Source organism: Heteronotia binoei, chromosome 3 (assembly GCF_032191835.1).
Source record: "Heteronotia binoei isolate CCM8104 ecotype False Entrance Well chromosome 3, APGP_CSIRO_Hbin_v1, whole genome shotgun sequence".
NCBI lineage: Eukaryota > Metazoa > Chordata > Lepidosauria > Squamata > Gekkonidae > Heteronotia > Heteronotia binoei.
In genome coordinates, this window is record NC_083225.1 from 24,534,921 (window position 1) to 24,554,230 (window position 19,310).

The 19,310-nt window shown below is 43.3% G+C and overlaps 1 protein-coding gene and 1 non-coding gene across 2 annotated transcripts; one reads left to right on the forward strand and one right to left on the reverse strand.

Moving 5' to 3' along the window:
- Positions 1-568: 568 nt before the first annotated feature.
- On the reverse strand, positions 569-17,411 carry FBXL3 (F-box and leucine rich repeat protein 3). The gene is made up of 4 exons (XM_060233593.1): positions 17,025-17,411; positions 8,946-9,068; positions 5,376-5,547; positions 569-1,439 (listed from the first exon to the last, which is right to left on the reverse strand). Exons 1-4 carry the CDS (start codon positions 17,388-17,390, stop codon positions 796-798), a joined length of 1,305 nt encoding a protein of 434 aa, XP_060089576.1. The 5' UTR covers positions 17,391-17,411; the 3' UTR covers positions 569-795.
- Positions 17,412-18,936: 1,525 nt separating this feature from the next.
- TRNAA-AGC (transfer RNA alanine (anticodon AGC)) lies at positions 18,937-19,003 on the forward strand. The gene has a single exon. It is a non-coding gene; the product is annotated as a tRNA-Ala (tRNA).
- The last annotated feature ends 307 nt before the right edge of the window (positions 19,004-19,310 follow it).

Sequence of the window (19,310 nt, forward strand, 5' to 3'; positions counted from 1 at the left end):
GCCACTGTGTGACACAGAGTGTTGGACTGGATGGGTCACTGACCTGATCCAACATGGCTTCTCTTATGTTCTTAACAAAACCAATATTACTCCCTGCAAACTGTATTTCAGTCAGTGGCAGTACCTAAAGTTAACGAAGCGGGGGGGGGGGGGGGGATATTGTAATCCAGTGGCCCCAGCAATGCTGAATTTATGGGCACTTCCTAAATGGCTACTACCAATCCCCAGTTGGTGGGAGGTTCCACAAAACATTAGAAGACTTCAAGCCAAACATCCTCCCTGTGGTGAAGGCAGACATTTTTAAATGGGCGCCCCCTGTAGGTGCAAAGGTGATACCTCCTGGCTCTTCTCAAGCACTTTCTACTCCAGTGGAGTAGATAAAAGTCAAGACTGGCTCTTTGCTATGGGGGAAAAGATCTTAAGGTGAAGAAGCAAGTAAAGAACAGGAAAGAAAATGGTGGGTACCATGCTGGGGGAATCACTGCTCTAATAAGCAAAATCTAGAACAGAATCTGAGATCAGTCAGCTTGTTGTACTACCTATATACATTAGGCCTAACTCAACAGAAAAAGAAGAGCGTAACTAGGAAATGTTTTATACAGATAAGTGCTCTGAACATCCTCAGATTGCTCCCTTCAACCTAGATTTTAGAAGCCATCATTAAACAGTACATTAATGTTTCTAAGAACACATTACAATAAAACTCTATGGCATTAAATAAGCTTATGTGATTTAAGATACAAGAGAGCATACTCAAAACATAAGGTGCTGTTCCACATGAAGTCCCCGGAGACTCTACCACGTGGGCATCATATCTGGAAACCAGACTCTACCGAGATGTTTTGACACTTCCCATGGAATCTGCTCCAAGCTGTACTTCTGGTCAGGGATCAAGACTTCCTCCATGATCGACAACTGAGAAAGTCGGCCACCGCACATCTTCACAAACTCCACAAAGGCACTGCAAGAGACTTCACACTCCCCAAGGCCAATAGCCGACAGATTCTTACAGCGCTCTGCAATGCGGATGAGCTCTTCGTCCAGTGGCCGCAATCCGTTGGCACACACCACCAGTTCGACCAATCGCGGACATGTCATCCCGACTCTGCCAAGTACATCTTTGCTTACCGACCTCCCAAAATAAAGGTGAGTGACGGGCGTCTCGTAACGAAAGAACGGACCAAACTCTTCTTCGTATAAGAAAAAATACATCACTAAATTCACTTTGGGAGAATGTCGGATGAAAGCATCCCAACTGCTCTTCTCCATGGCGTGGAAGTGTGTCTGTCCGGGATTCTCGCTGACTACGTCTATGCGCAAGTGTTCTAACCGGACGTGTTTTTCCGAAGACAGGGCGAGGAGGAGTTCATCACTCAGCAGATGGTAGTTTAATGCCAACTCGCGTAAACCGTGGCACTGGTCAGCCACACAGAGGATACCTTGAAAAGAGAATTCAGCATTAGAAACCTGCTTTCACCATTCAGCCTGTCACACAACTGAATACCTGCCTTAAACATAACTTTGTTATTTATTTATTTATTTATTACCTTAAATTTCTATCCCGCCTTCTCCGTAAGCAGACTCAGGGCGGCTAACAATCAGCTCAATGACTTCAAACAATAAATACAATAAAAACATTTTAAAAAACATTTTTGGTGCTGTCCAGCAACAACCTAGGCAGGATCGTCCTTTACTGTGAGCCCATAGTGATCTCAATTTCTCAGTAGTGTAAGGTGGCAGTCCTCTCCCGGTTTAGGTACTGAAGGCCTGTCAAAATAACTCTCTTTTGCAGGCCCTGCAGAATTGAGAGGTCCTGCAGGGCCCTTATGGCCTCCAGGAGGGCATTCCCCATTTCAGGTGCTGCCACAGAGAAGGCTCTGGTCCGTGTAGAGCACAGCCTGGCCTCCCTAGGTCCAGGGATGGACAATAGATGTTGCATCCCTGAACGCTGTGCTCTCTGGGGAACATGTGGAGAAAGACTTTGTGAATAAAGAGCTCAAATGGATTTTTTTCTGGAGAAGAAACCATTCCATACAAGCTAACAAAAACAATTCACACAAATAATTAAAAAAAAAATACATAGCATTTTATTCAGGACAAGTTGTTTGCCAACATACAGGTTCTCTTGTGGAAGTGAGTAAAGGAGTGACATCTCCTGAACAGAATTCAAATAACTCTTCCAGGGTGACACCTATTGCTAACTGGGACAAGCAAGCATGTGTGTTTTTTTCCCTTCCACTTTCAAAGAATACAGTCATTGAAAAGGGATGCTAACAGCAAGAGATATGCAGCATTTTAACCTCTCTTTTTCACCTTCACAGAAAACATCTGGTTACCCAACCAGATTCAGGGGACTTGATAGGACTGCACCTCTAATATAATATTTTGTTTGTGCATGCACACCCATTACCACCGACTGGACATGCGAATGGGGCATGGGAGGAGACTGCCTGTCTCACAATGAATTATGATGCCTACACAAAGCATAGAATTCAGAATTTTATTTTTGTAATGCCAATGGCAAATAAGGTTTGGGTTCTAAACAAAATGCTTATGCAAGAGAGGGAAACAGCATAGAAGAAGAAAAATTGCAGATTTATACCCCGGCCTTCTCTCTGGATCAGAGACTCAGAGCGGCTTACAATCTCCTATACCTTCTCCCCCCACAACAGACACCCTGTGAGGTGTGTGGGGCTGAGAGGGCTCTCCCAGAAGCTGCCCATTCAAGGACAATTCTGCCAGAGCTCTGGCTGACCCAAGGCCATTCCAGCAGGTGCAAGTGGAGGGGCGGGGAATCAAACCCAGTTCTCCCAGATAAAGAGTCCACACACTTAACCACAACACCAAACTGGCATACATTTGCTTCTGTTTCCTGGAAATCTAGATGTCCTCCCATTCTCCTACGATCCAAATGTTTCAGACCAGAAGGGGTGACTGACAGAAATCAAGGAAGGACCATTCTCTTATGCAATATTCCTCAACATATTAACCATAATTTAGCCAAAGCAAGTACGTTAACCCCCTTCATTTCTGGTAGGTTTAAATGGATGCCATACAAAATGGGACCATTGTGTACAGAGCAATAAACATAGAAAAACACCATGCTCAAAGTCAAAAACAATGACTCAGGAATACAGCATGTTGACTCATTTGTCTATTAATGCAATACCATCAGTGTAACAACATTAGAAATTTCACACTGCATTCGTGGATGGGTTACAAAATCCAACAAACCGCAATAGAATAACACAAATCAGACTGAACAAGGACCTGTGAGTATACAAAGTTCATGAATGTCTAGAATGCAATGATTATCTCATTTTATCTGACTTGACAAGCACTCTAGTTAAGTCCATTTCATGACATCTTCTTCAAGTCACAAACTTATACGTGTCTTTCTATTTACTTTATTTCCTAGGTGTCTTCCTATTTAATGAGAGCCAGTTTGGTGTGATGGTTAAGCATGTGGACTCTTATCTGGGAGAACCGAGTTTGATTCCCCACTCCTCCACGTAAAGCTGCTGGAATGTCCTTGGGTCAGCCATAGCTCTCCTAGGAGTTCTCCCTGAAAGGGCAGCTGCTGCAAGAGCTCTCTCAGCCCCACCTACCTCACAGGGTGTCTGTTGTGGGGGAGGGAGAGGTAAAGAATATTGTGACCGCTCTGAGAGTATAGGGTGGGGTATGATGATGATGATATTGGATTTATATCCCGCCCTCCACTCCAAAGAGTCTCAGAGCGGCTCACAATCTCCTATATCTTCTCCCCCAACTGACACCCTGTGAGGTGGGTGGGGCTGAGATAGCTCTCACAGCAACTGCCCTTTCAAGGACAACCTCTGCCAGAGTTATGGCTAACCCAAAGCCATGCAGCAGGTGAAAGTGGAGGAGTGGGGAATCAAACCCGGTTCTCCCAAATAAGAGTCCACACACTTAACCACTACACCAAACTGGCTCTCCAATATCCTCTTCTTTTTAGATAGTCTAGAACCAATATCCACTTTGAAATTTAAAAGGCAACATCAATCCAAAATTTTTGCGCAGATTTTCTTAGAAATTGTTGGCATCTTGGTTCTCAGGGAATTAAACGCTGATCCATCTTTTTTTTTGTGCTTTCCTGAGTAAATGACTTGCAGCTGCATGTACTATTCATGCTTATTCAAAGGAACATTACTTTCATCCTCACAAACCACTGACAATGAGGAATTTTCAGATAAAATTAGCAAAATCCAAGCTGCAAGTAGTTTACAATTCTAAGAGGAAGAACGATTTCTAAGAGGGAAAAACATGTTTGCACAAAAAAAAGCCCTGGATTTTTGAAAAGGGGAACCAAACTCACCAGCTCAAGGCCTTTTGGTTCAGTTCAGGGGTCGCCCCAAGCCCTGCATAAAACTGAGCTTTTTAGGTTCGTGCCCATTCCTAATCCACACCAAGCACCACCCACAGTGATTTAACCTTCAGTTAAAGCAGCTTACGTCAGTGGAGTGAGTGTTAAGGCTGGATCCTGTGATCTACTTGTGGATGCATTATTGTATCTTCCCTACTTTGCCCTCAACCCCAAAGCCCTGTCCAATCACAGAAAAGTTGATTCCTGGGGTCATAGGGCTCATGTGGAGCAACAGCCACATAGGCTGGTGTGCTACAGAGATGAGACAAAAAGGCAATTTCGTCCCTCTTCCCCTCCTCATCGTAGTCTACCAACCTATGTGGCTATTACTCCATGTAGCCAAACTTAATTTATGTAAGAGCCACACAGAATAAACGTCAGAGATGTCTGAGAGCTGCAAGACAGAAACATCAGATGTTTGAGAGATGGATGGATGGGAGGGAAGGAGGGCGGAAGGAAGGCAGGCAAATGGGGGAGAGAGGAGGGAGGGAGAGGTGGAAAGAAAGCATCTTTAACTTTAAATGTGTTCTCCAAACTGTCAGCTTGGAGAAGTGATTTAAAGAGACAAATGCCTTCTCCAAGCCAGCCAAAGCGGCACTGGAGGCTTCAAGAGCCACACAATATGTGTGAAAGAACCAATTGTGGCTCCTGAGCAGCAGTTTGGCCACCCCTGCCATATAGGCTCTGCAACCATGGGGAATCAATTTTTCCTTGATTGGAAGGGCTGATGGGAGGGATCCACAGCCACCTGCACCTTCTGCCGACAGACTGTTGCATCCAGCCCTTACTCACTAAGGATACTAGCTTGCTTTAATAATTTCCCCACAGAAGCATATTCAGAGATACTAACTTCATACTGTTGTAGACAATGTGCAAGTAATCCTGTGGTATTTAGAATTCTGTGATATATTTTAGATTTTCAGAGAGGCTGCTTATTTGACCAACTGGGATAATTCAAGATAAGAATTTGAGAGTACAAGAGCAAGCTTACCTGCTGGAGAAACATGAGGACAACTGCTCATCTTTAACAATTTCAGGGTATCGCTGTTGTTAGCTACCAGCACCTTGAGAGATGGATCATCTACTGGTGTATCATCTATCTTAAGCGAAGAAAGCGACTTGGAGTTTACAAACACCACTGTCAATGCAGAAATAAAGTGTGACTGCAGAAAGGAGAAAATGGCAGAGTTAGAAATGAAACGTAAAACGCACAAAATGTATTTCATCCCCAGTGGAAAACCTCGCAAGTTATATAACATTTCTGAGCAAGTAGCTTCTTTTCCAGAAACTTCTGGACAGACCAGGCGGCCGAGATGAGCTGAATATCTGAATAGTTATCATAAGCTTGCAATTTGCCACTCCCAAATTACAAAAGCATCCAAAACCAAATGACCCATCTAGGCAGGGCCGTAGCCAGGATTTTACAAGTTGGGATTTTTTAAAAAGTCGGGGGGCACTTTTTCCCATCCACTGCGAGGCTTGCCGTTTCTCAGCTTTCTGGGGTAGGGGCAAAAGCTGGAGGCTCTGAACTTGGCCAAATTGAGAAAGCCAACCCTAAAACTTTGGCGTGAAGAAGGGACTGCACCTTGCGTGCTAGTAGGCGGGTTTCCTTCCACATTCCTCTTTCCCATGTTGGCACTTTGCAGCCAGGAGCTCCATCTGTCCTGCCTCCTCCCAAGTCCATTCCATGTGGCTTCCTCTGCCTCCCTCCTCTCCACCTGTTGCTTTTGCTTTTGCTGCTGCAGCACACTGTGCCCTCCTCAGCTCTCCTGGCTCTGGCTGCCACTGATGACACTTTGCTGGTTCAGCCATGGCAAAAACAAAATGAAAAAAAGAAGCAGACTGCACCCCAGAGGCCCCGTGGAAGCCGGGGGGGGGGGCCTTGCCTGTAAGTCAGGGGGCACTGCCCCCACAGGCTCCCCTGTGGCTACAAGCCTGCATCTAGTTGGAACAATGCCTGCCTCCAGCTGCATAAAAGATGTAAAACTTCTGGCCATGGGTCTCCCTTCTGCCTTAAAGGGCTACTGCAAATATCAAAGGGATGGAAGCTTCTGCAAAGAAAAATCTGCCATAATCCTTTGTCAGGAAATATCAAAAAATGTGTAACACAGAATTACTACAGCAGAATGCCACGCAACAGAGTTATGAGGTACTGGTCATACGGATGAGCATGGTCAACGGAAATTAAGAAATGCAGGTCTCATCCAGTCCCTCCCACTTTCAGTTAAGAACAGTGTTTGGAACGCTGCAGCTGGAGAAACAACGAAGCCAGCACCATACTGGCCTTGATGAGCAGGGGTGGAATTCTAGCAGGAACTCCTTTGCATATTAGGCCACACACCCCAATGTAGTCAACCCTCCAAGTGTTTACAAGGCTTTTTTGTAGGCTCTTGGAGGATTGGCTACATCAGAGGGGTGTGGCCTGATGTGCAAATGAGCTCCTGCTAGAATTCCACCCCTGTGGATGAGTACTGGCACACCTGAAGTCACAAAGAAGTGGTGGGTGCTAGATGTGTGAAGACTAGTTACTTTCTTCAATTTACAGGAAAAAACAACACAATAAAGACCCAGCTAGGTTAACTTTGAAGCACCATCTCATTTTGGGCAGCTTTTCAGGGATCAAGAAGGGGAGAGGAATTTTGGATTGTCTTTCGACGACAGAAGCCAATGCACAGAAATCCTCAACCGGATGATCCCATGGCCAATGGAAAGCTTTGGGTCGGAAAAGCAATCAAAGGAACGTTCAATAGTCAACCAACGGAATAGTCTTGGCAAACTTCAAGCAGCTGACATTTCCATTTTCTACAGCTTTTAAGAATAGTTGCTGGCACCATCCTGCTGGCTGTTGCAACCATTTTTATTTTCTGAAACTTGAAGCAATTTCTTGGTTTCTAAGTGTACGTCAGGATAACCTTTACCCAATCAAAACTATTTTCCAATGCTGTGATGGGCAGAATACACATTCAAAGTAGTGCCAAGGCAACACTTCCTCTAGGCTACCTCTGTTTGGTAATATGTTAAGATTTTATGCTTTTTTTAAGAGTGTCCCCTAGCTGCATGAGCCCCAAAATAGAAGAAAACTGGAGAAACAAAAACAAAGGAAGAATTACAAAGGCAAGAGAACAAAAAATTATTGGAGCACCCAAGAGGCAAGACCATGAGAGCCAGTTTGGGGTAGTGGTTAAGTGTGTGGACTCTTATCTGAGAGAACCGGGTATGATTCCCCACCCCTCCACATGCACCTGCAGGAATGGCCTTGAGTCAGTCACAGCTCTCTCATGAGTCGTCCTTGAAAGGGCAGCTGCTGTAAGAGCTCTCTCAGCCCCACTTACCTCATAGGGTGTTTGTTGTGGGGGAGGAAGGTAAAGGAGATTGTGACTGCTCTGAGACTCTGAGTGAAGGGCAGGATATAAATCCAATATCATCATCTTCTACTACTCTGTAAATAAGTTGTGAACCACAGTGTCCTACCTCTGCTCTGATACCCCAAAAAGGGGAGGGCAGTCACAATGCTCCTCGGTGTTCCTGCTGCCAGGGAAATAGTTTCACAGGCAGTGCCAGCTGACGTAGGTGTGTGTGCAGTCTCGACTCCCAGAAGAGCACTCACACATCCAGCAGTAATTGTGCTATACTGTACTCTCTCACTCCCCTATAAAACCCAGTCAGCATTGTGCCACGATCAGACTAAGAAGCAGAAAGCAGAAGGAAGGAATGTGCATTTGCTACTAGCTGTTCGCCCCAGGCAAGGGAACTGAAAGCCAAAACGAGATGAAGCCAAAAAGAGAAGCCTTTTAAGATTTAACAAGCGCAGGCAAAGCAAGACGGAATTCCTGGCAACACATATGCTCACTCTCAATGCAAAACCGCAGGATGGAAAGAAAAGAGAAAGGTTGTTGGTGCTTCCCGTACAGTTTCTGAAAAGGGACCAACATAAACAAAGAATGCTTGTAGCAACACTGACAAGGAGTGTGAGGGGTCCTACACGTGCTCCGTACTAGTACTGCAATAGTCACCTCACATGCAATGTTCTACATCAATCAGATACCACCAATCAGGGGTGGAATTCTAGCAGGAGCTCCTTTGCATATTAGGCCTCACACCCCTGATGTAGGCAATCTTCTGAGAGCTTACAAAAAAGGAGCTTTGTAAGCTCTCAAAGGATTGGCTACATCAGGGGTGTGTGGCCTAATATGCAAAGGAGCTCCTGCTAGAATTCCACCCCTGCCGCCAACACAGAAAGTTCAGGGAGAGCCTTGCACATTTCCATGAAGGCATCCCACAATTCAGCTCTTTGGATGGTAATGATTTTTCCCAGAGGGGAAAAGTTATTGCAGCAATGCTCTGCAGCATCCTAATGAATTCCCCCCAGTAATTCAACAGTCTGTGCACTGGGCCAAGTTGGTATGTAGATAAACTGCCCCCAACCCACCAACAAACTAAATCCTACACAGTCACCCCAAATAAGACGACACAATCACTTGTTCAACACCACCTGGAACCCTGTCTTTGTATTAGATCAGTGTGAAAGCAAGAACTGTGGTTTTCAGGAAGCAATTCATACCTTTGGTAAATCCATGAAGCTTGGCCGAGCGGTGGAAATTAATCCAAGGGTTTTTAAGGAGCAGTTCACAAGCTGTGATAAAATATCACAAGCTGCTTCAGCTGATTCCTTGCTGCTGTCCACCTTCAAAAGGAAATAAAATGTGAATGCAAAGTTCCCCATGCTCCTTATTCAATCAGCGTATTTGTATCCTGATTCTCCATGAACTGGAGACACACTCAAGCAATCAAATATTATTACATGTTTGGTTTCATTCTGAAAAAAGGTAGACCAAAAAAAAAGCATCTCCGTTTTAGATTGTTTGGGAGAAATTTTTACTCCATGAATATCACTCCAAATCTTTTTTAATTAGGTGTCACTTTTAAGACACTATAAAAGTGCAACCAACTAAAGAAACAGAACTGGCTTAGAAACAATCTATTTTAACATTTCCCAAACTGGGAGCCCATGTGGGTCTAATAGTCCTTTACAGGAGCAGAAACTATGCCTTATTGGACCACCCAGCTAATACAAAAATGATGCTTTACATTTTCCAGCCTGAAACATATAAATGTCCCCACTCCCCCCAATTCTGAAGGGTCAGAACTGCTGTTGCCCATGAAATTTTTGACATCGATCTTTTGAGTTATGAGTGTTTCAGAACTGCTAGACTATAACATTTATAACAGAATATGTAAGGAGAGAAGAGCCCAGTGGTGCAATTATAGTACTACAGCCCTAAGCTCTGCTCACAACTTGAGTTTGATCCCAGCAGAAGCTGGGTTCAGGTACCCAGTTTGAGGTTGACTCAGCCTTCCATCCTTCCAAAACGGTAATATGAGTACCCAGCTTGCTGTGGGGAAAGTGTAGATGACTGGGGAAGGCAATGGCAAACCACCCCGTAAAAAGTCTGCCATGAAAACGTGAAAGAAACGTCACCCCAGAGTTGGAAAAGACTAGTGCTTGCACAGAGTTGTTTGCACCTTTTGTATAAGGATATGGATCAAAGGGCTTAATGATGAGAACATGCTTGTTAAATTTTTACTGTTCAGCACTTAGTCATGGATGGGTAAAGCACAGCATTTTGGGCAGACCAAAACAAGAGTGTTAAGAATGGATGTAAAAATTCCATACCTGCACACTAAATGAATGGGGGTTGCCCTCTTCTGAACAGCCTTTTCTGCAGCCATGCTAGCTCACATTTCACAACAGGATAATTAGGACGGCCTACTCGTTAAAAGCTTTTTTTAACTGAACAATCATCAATGTACCAATTAAACTGGTTAAAGCCTGAGATTCTAATTAGAAGACGTTTCTCCAAGAACAGCTAACAATAGCTGTCTCCCTCAAGTCATAGCAATGATGACCGAAGAGAAACAAGGCAATGCAAAAATCCGGAATGATACTAATATGCGAGCATTTACTAGACTCTGAACTCTTTGAGCAAGAAAGCTGAAAAGTTTTGTGACAACCAGCATGCCTGGTTTCTACTGAGGCAGCAACTTCTAACACAGCACCTCTAGCCCACAGAAAACCTGGCCACAATGGGCAACGTGGTCCTACAAAAATACCATCACAAACAGGGGAAGGGAGACATTTTTCAGCCATACTGCCTGAAACCAGCTCACCCCCAAACAGCAGGTACCGCCTGTAATTGACAAAGAGCAGTGGGGTACTATTTTTACTGTGTGCTCTCCATACAGGTTTTTCAATTCACACATGATCCAAAAGAGACCCTCCTTATACATACACATCTTAACCTCAGAACTCTCCTGCTGGATCATGCCAGCACACCACCTCCTAACCAGGTATCTCAGAGGGGTCAACAGCAGGTGTGGAGGCCAAAACCTTGCCCCACTGTTGCCATCCAGCAACTGCTATTTAGAAATATGGTGCCTCTGAACTCAGAAGCTCTACTCCCTCTGAATTCTTCTAATGTCTTTTAAAAGCCAATTTTGTTGGTGGTCATCATATCCTGCCACAGTGAGTGGAAAGGTAACAACTATGTTGGAAGAAGTACTTGTTTTTTTCCTGTCCTGCCCATCAATTTCATCGGTTGGCCCCAAGTTTCAGTATTTGGGGAATGACGGAAATGTTTCTCTACCAACTTATTCCACACCGTGCACAACCTGTATGCTTCTATCATGCCTTTCCTCTAAACTGAAAATCTCTAAAAGAAGCCTTCTTGCCTTAATGGCCTTCTTGACTTTGTTCATTAAATATGATGGTGGTCATCTTAGTTTTGAAGATACCCTTCCTAGTCTGTGGCACATATTCTACAATTCAATCAGTGGAGTTTTAATTGAAAAGATCGGACGCTTTTTATTTAACTGCTTTCAACTGCCTTTTTGACTAACATCTACCTAAAAAAGGTAAAGGTAGTCCCCTTTGCAAGCCCCAGTCATTTCAGACTCTGGGGTGACGTTGCTTTCAAGTTTTCACAGCAGACTTTTTACAGGGTGGTTTGCCATTGCCTTCCCCAGTCATCTACACTTCCCTCCAGCAAGCTGGGTACTCATTTTACTGACCTCGGAAGGATGGAAGGCTGAGTCAACCTCTAGCCGGCTACCTGAACCTAGCTTCCAACAGGATCGAACTCAGGTCATGAGCAGAGCTTAGGACTGCAGTATTGCAGCTTTACTACTCTGCATCACAGGGCTTTTAATATCCAACATTTCAGAAAAGGGAATTTGTAAAAAACTAAATATCCATCTAGTTTTTTACAAATTCCCTTTTTCCTCCCTTATTTTATCTCCATTTCAAGATAAGAGTTCTGGTAAGGGGTGATATTAAAAATTACCTTTGGGGCCTATTATTTCCATTCATAGTAATACCACGGAGTTTATTCCACTTAAGTTCTCTAGTTCCATTCTGGATCTGACCACAGCTCTTAAGAAACCCTATTAAGTCACCTCAGGCAAACACATTCAGAAGGAATGCAGAAGAGCAAGAAAAGCAGCCTCTCAACAGAATGCATTTCCAAGGAAAGCACTGCTATTGTGCTGCATATAATCCAAAATCAACCCTCGAGAATCCTGCTGCTTACCAGTTTAGCTGACTACAGAAAGAGATGAACCCTGCTACCATTTAACATGCTACTAGTGATATTAGTCTGGCAATATGAGACTGCACAAAACCAATCTGTACAAACAATATACAAATAGGAAACATTACACGTAATCTGGGAACACACTATTAGCTCAGTCACACCTCTAGCATAATTGTCTTCAGCTGCTCCTCCAGGGTGGATTCAATTTAAATCCATTTATTTTAATTGTGATTTAAACCACCAGTCAGCAAGACTCGATTTAAATTATTGTTTTTCTACCTAACACCTCAATGTTGCTGGCATTAATAATTACAACACAGATGAAGGTTTCATTTTTCAGGTAATAACTTTCCAGGTTAATTTTACAGTTATAACAGAAAATTACTGATTGTTTGATTATTTACTGTTTGACAGAATTGTGAAATCCCTGCAAGATGAACTATCTACACTTTAATAGATCCAAATGGGCAGCCGTGTTGGTCTGAAGCAGTTGAACAAAGCAGGAGTCAAGTTCACCTTTAAGACCAACGAAGTTTGATTCAAAATGTAAGCCTTCGTGTGCTCCAAGCACACTTCATTAGACGAGGAATCAGATGAGGAACCTGAAGTGTGCTTTTAGCACACGAAAGCTTACGTTCTGAATTAAACTTTGTTGGTCTTAAAGATGCTACTTGACTCCTGCTTTGTTACACTTTAATAGGTTTATCATTCATATTTGGACTGTTCTTCTGTACTTTATTGGAAGAAGAAAATAATCTTTATAATCATTTAAACTGTTTATCAAAAAGAATTATATAGCAAATATATTCTTGCATCTGCTGAAACACCAATAAGGCTACACTCACATCCTGCTCAAAAAGTTTCACTTTCATTTGTACTGTCTGCCCTTACCTCCTCACACTTAGCTCTTAACATTTTTTTCCTCATGCAGACCTATTCCACACCAAACAATCTTCTCTTCACTCTTGAAATTTATGGTTTAAAGAGGTAAGAGGTTGTTTCTGTGTACACAGATTTGCAGAGGAGCAATAGAATTGAGGTCTCTTTCTCAACTCTAGGTTTACTAAAAAACATTTTTGCTGTTACCAAGAGGCATGTTATCTCCAGACACAAATTCACAGGTTTTAGAACTGCAAAACCAAGTACCTTCGAAGGTATATTCTAGTTACAAAATAATCTTATAGAAACCTCTGGGAGAGCATGACTGGGGCCCTAATGAATGAATTAATGGAATGCATTTACATTTTGTAAACATTACCTGAATATGCAGTCTCACACTGCAGATTTAAAAACTAATCCTTATTTCATGATGAAAAACCTCTGGGCTATAATGTATCTTAAATAGAACGTTATCTCAAGATAGATTTTTCCTCAAAAAGCATTTTATCAATCAACATCCAATTTAATTTTTTTAAATAACTGATTTTTATCCACCCTGCTGTTCTCTAAAATTTAGGAGCTTTTCTGTTTATCTCTGGGGATTAAACAAAACAAACCCTTACATTTCTAACCTATAAGGGCATCTGAAATATTTACAGAGATTTCACCAGTAGCACTAATACTGGAATAACCTCTATTGTTCAAGAATCCCAGAATAACCAGTGTTCAAGTAAGAACTGGAACGGTTCTGAAATGGACACAGCATCAAAATTCTTCTGACGAGGAAGAAATTATTAAACATCCATATTAAAAGCAATTGGTTTGCTTAGGAAAATTTTTTAGGAATGCATATTGCTGGAAAAGAATAAAATTAATGACTACAGAAACACAAGTCACATGCAAGCCTGGATCTATAACAGATAGGAATTTGATTCTGAGACCTAAAATCTTCAGAATATCTGGATAAAATTATTCTCAGGGTGGGGGGTTTCATGTACTTATTTTATTCTTATGCCATTGCCAGTATGTCTTGGCAAACTTTACAGATCAGCATCCAGTTATCTGAAGCTGTGTTTCTCTTTTTGCCATCGAGTCATGGCTACTTATGGCAACCCCATGGAATTTTCAAAGCAAGAGATGGTCACAGATGGTTTGCCTGCTTCCACCTCACAACCCTCGTATTCCTTGGTGGTCTCCCTTCCCAAACTGACTAAAGCTGAACGCGCTTAGCTTCCAAGATATGAGGAGGTTGGGCTAGTCTGAACTATCCAAGTCAGGGATCTGAGGGTCTACTCCCCTGAAATGCCACTGAGATAGTTCACACAGCCATCAAGTGAAGTTCTTTGGGGTGGGGAAGAAGTACAAGATCTCTGGTCAGATTACTGCTAGTCCAGATACATTAGTGCAGGTGTCTCCAACCACCAGGTCATGGACTGGTACCGGTCCATGGCCTGCTAGCAACTGGGCCACGGAGAAAGGCAGAGCAGCTCCACTGCCCCTTTCATCCAGGCGGCCAAAAGAGGTAGCACAGCCTCGCTCCTTGCAGGGGAGGCAACCTTGGAGCAAGGCCACACCACACCACCTCTTTCGGCCACCCAGGTTCCAGGTCAACGGGACAGTGCTGCTGTGACCTTAGCCTACCCCTTATTTATAGACCCCTGCCTATCAGCTGACTGGCAGGAGTCTTTAAATGGGAGGGGGAGGAAGACTGGCTTACTGTTGCCTGGCCACCTCGCGGGGAGGCAGCAGAAATAGCTCCAGTCTCCCCCCACACACACACGGGGGGGAGAGACAGGGCATGGGTGGGGGGCATCCTGGGGCAGCAAAACCCCCAGCGCCACCTTCCCCCCCACCAGTAAGTGGAAAAATTATCTTTCATGAAACCCGTCTCTGGTGTCAGGAAGGTTGGAAGCCACTGCATTAGAGGAATCAGAATGGAAGACAGTATACCTGTAAGCCCAGAAAGAAAAAGTAATTATAAACACCTGCAACACAAAATTCCTATTTTCAGTTTGCCTACTGCTATTACTTACTAGATCAAATGAACGTTCTTATGCCCTAAAAAACATTCAAATATTTAGAGAGTCAGTTTAGTGTAGCGGTTAAGTGTGCGGACTCTTATCTGGAAGAACCGGGTTTGATTCCCCACTCCTCCACTTGCACCTGCTAGCATAGCCTTGGGTCAGCCATAGCTCTGGCAGAGGTTGTCCTTGAAAGGGGAGTTGCTGTGAGAGCCCTCTCAGCCCCATACACCTCATAGGGTGTCTGTTCTTAGGGAGAAAGATAAAGGAGATTGTGAGCCGCTCTGAGTGGAGGGCAGGATACAAATCCAGTATCATCATCATCTTAAGACTGGCACAGAAAGACTGATTTAATGCCTCAGGAACACCAGGCTCACCTGAAATGCAACACACACACACACACACACATATATATACATCACACACACATATTTAAAAACCTGTTCTATAGATACATCCCACACTGAATTATGGAAACTGGTAATTCAGTTTTACACCCCAACTTTAAGCCTGCACATTTAGAAGTAAATATCATTGATACCAATAGGCCCTCCTGATGAAAGCCAGAACTCTTTACTGATACATATGAATTACATTTAAATCATTTGGCAATGCTGTGTGTCATCTGCACTGCATCCTCGAGACTCCAGTTTGGTGCTCACACTGTGCAGAGTTCCTTAGTGATCTACTCACTACTCAGAAGCACTGACTTGCACAGCAATTATCCTGCCTCTTCCCCCTTCTCAGTCCACTTGAAGTTAACCTTCTCTCAGTATTGTTAGCATGAAGATGGATGGAAAGCTGTCATTCCTCTTGGCGCCGATATTTCAACAACAGCTAAAAGACTTCTCTTGTCCAAATTCTGTCCACAGGCCGCTATATGCCAATTTGTATTCTATCCACTGGGGAACTTTACAAATAAAAATGCATGTTTATCTTTCTATTCACGTCTGGAATATCTGCATTTAAGGGCTGCTTATTATATGACATTTTATATTTCAGTACTAACTCCCAGCAAGAGTCCAACTGTTGCTTTTCCCTGCAATTGAGAAAAAAAGAGGGCCCAGACATGTATTTCAAAAGGACACTTTAAAAAGCTCAACACACGCACACATCTGTTTTGTGCTTAGGAAACAGCAACTATGAAATTTCAGCAGAAATCCTCAAGAAACATAAGCTTGCTCCATTTATGTAAGTTGGACCACCTTGCCTAAAAGTGACCATTTTTACCTTGTTTCACTATATTCACTTAGCTTGGTGGTACAATCTGTACTCTGACAAGCCTAGCCAATAAACTGTGTACCATAAAGGACCCTGCATTAATAAACTCATACAGAAACAGAAGGTTCTGATTCCAGAATACCCTCTTCTTCCTTTGTTTTACAAAATTAATTTTCAGTGTCTTTGTGAGGTACAAATATATAGCCATGTAGTCCCAGGATATATGGTTTCTGTTTTCTTTTAATTAAAATACACACCTAATGGGGCAGTTTATTTGGGCAGAAGGATTTCTACCACCTGAGAGCATTTTCTTGCTTTCCATCTCCTGCTACAGTACAAAATGCTTTTTGAAATGCTCTTCTGGAAGGGGACAGGAAGCCCCCAGGAACTGCATTTTGTAGGGCATTCTGAGCTGTAGCAAAAGGCAAGAAATTAATGCTAGGGTCTCTTAGATCTGAGCCTATAATCACCACAAAAAGCATTAAAAAGGTAGTCCCTGTGCAAGCACCAGTCATTTCCGACTCGGGGGTGACGTTGCTTTCACAACGTTTTCAAGGCAGACTTTTTACGGGGTGGTTTGCCATTGCCTTCCCCAGTCATCTACACACACCCCCCCCACAGCAAGCTGGGGACTCATTTTACTGACCTCAGAAGGATGGAAGGCTGAGTCAACTTCAAGCCAGCTACCTGAACTCAGCTTCCACTGGGATCAAACTCAGGTCATGAGCAGAGCTTAGGACTGCAGTACTGCAGCTTGTTTCAGTTTTTTTCCTGTTTTCTTGTTAACTGGCTGAAACAGAAATAAATTCAGTTTCTCCCTGTCAAGGAACTGAATGGTACCAAGTGTACTTGCTTTACTAGAGAGGATGTGTCCACATGGAGTCAGAATAGGGCCAACAACCTACAAAATACACAACTTTGTGTTATTACCTTGAAACTAACATACTGTAGATGATTGGAATGCCTTTTGATGATCTGCTTAATGAGCTCCGGGTGAGTTGCCTTCAAATAAGATGTCGCTGGCTGATTCAGCTCAAACTCAAAACATCTCCACAGTTCAGGCATATGGAACACCTGGTTCCACCTACGACAGACCTGTGATGCATGGGCACGATCCAGAAGCGGTAAATACTGGAACACCTGCAGAACAATGTCTGGAATGAGGTTCCCCCAATCAGGGCTCTGAAGCACTTCGGCACATCCTTGATCTGCTGTCTTCAGCTTTTTGTCACTGGCTGGATTCTCCTCATCTGATAAGTGATCGCTGGCTTTGCTGTTTTTCCTTCCGCGTTTCATCCTATCAAGATAAGCAAATGTTCATATAACCAATGAGTATTTTCACTACAGACTGTGCTGTGATAACACTATTTAAGCAAAGAGTTTTCAAAAGGCGAGAAATGTGCAGAATTAATCTATGGGGGACGACAGGCTAGAAATTGAAGATATAAATAAATAATAATAAAATATCTACATTGGATATACTCCCCTGGAAATATTTATAATACTTTTATAATAAAGTGCAGAAAAGGAGGAGGAGGTGATGATGATGATGATGATATTGGATTTATATCCTGGCCTATACTCTGAATCTCAGAGAGGTCACAATCTCCTTTACCTCCCCCCCACCACAAGAGACATCCTGTGAGGTACGTGGGGCTGAGAGGGCTCTTATAGCAGCTGCCCTTTCAAGGACAACTCCTGCAATAGCTATGGCTAACCCAGCAGCTGAAAGTGGAGGAGTGGGAAATCAAACCCAGTTCTCTCAGAGTCCACACACTTAACCACTACACCAAACTGGCTCGTAACTATAAAAATCTAGTGTTTATTGTGATATATTTTGAAAAAAATATGGAATGCATTCTCAAGCTCCTTCACTTGATCTAGCCCACTCTACCTCCTCACTACAGCCCCTTGTCCTGCACAACTTTTGTCCATGTAGGCCCCAGGAACCTTACTATGGCTGTTTTGCTGGTCAAAAAGGGCTACTTTTCCAAGCAAAGACAAAGCTGTTAGGAAGGATCAATTTAATCATATTTGACAACATTCAAATTCTGAATCTGATACGGTGAGACCAGCTGTTGAGTTTCTGTCACTCTAGAGTACACACACACATCATTTATAAACAATGCATTTTTAATATTACTGAATAAGATTAAATGCATGTTTTCCATTAGAGAGGCTACATAAGCAATGTAATGATAGGAACAAGGGCAAGTAGCTGCATAAAGACATTATGAACAAGACACAGTTTGTTCATGACAAGAACAACCACACTGAAACGGAGGACTTTCTAGTTTAGGTAGTCCTCAATCTAACCAGCTTGCTGTGATACTGGATCTGAGCACTTTAACAAAATTATTCTTGCTATCAACTGGTATTCCTCCAAGCCAGAATTAAACTGTGGATGCAAGCAGTGTTCCCTCTAAGCTGAGTTAGTGTGAGCTAGCTCACAGTTTTTTAGTCTCTGACACACACATTTTTGATTCAGCTCAGGAAAAATAGCCCCAGAGCAAATGAATTTATATGGCAGCTCACAACTTTAATGTCGCGGCAATCAAAGCTGGGACCACGGAGGTTACTGTAAAAGAAAACACCTCAAAGCCTCTCCTTGTAACAAAAACAATACTCATTTCTACTTATCCAGTATTTACTAGTAACACACACAGTGCTTACAGTGATAGCCAAACATAATATAAACAAACATATTTATACAACACAAAATCCCTCCGGAACCAAAAGCACACGCTGCTCCTACAGTATGATGGATCAATGTCCTATAGAAATAATATGGAGCTGTAATACAAGTCCGACAATAGCCAAGACCAGTCCGATGGCGACGGATGGTGGCTCAGGGGCAGAGCATCTGCTTAGCAAGCAGACGGTCCCAGGTTCAATCCCTGGCATCTCCAAAAAAGGGTCCAGGCAAATGGGTGTGAAAAACCTCAACTTGAGACCCTGGAGAGCCGCTGCCAGTCTGAGTAGACAAGACTGACTTTGATGGACCGAGGGTCTGATTCAGTATAAGGAAGCTTCATATGTTCTATTGACAGTTTGGGGAGGGACGGTGGCTCAGTGGTAGAGCATCCGCTTGGGAAGCAGAAGGTCCCAGGTTCAGTCCCTGGCATCTCCAACTCAAAAGGGTCCAGGCAAATAGGTGTGAAAAACCTCAGCTTGAGACCCTGGAGAGCCATGAATGGGGCTGTGGCTCAGTGGTAG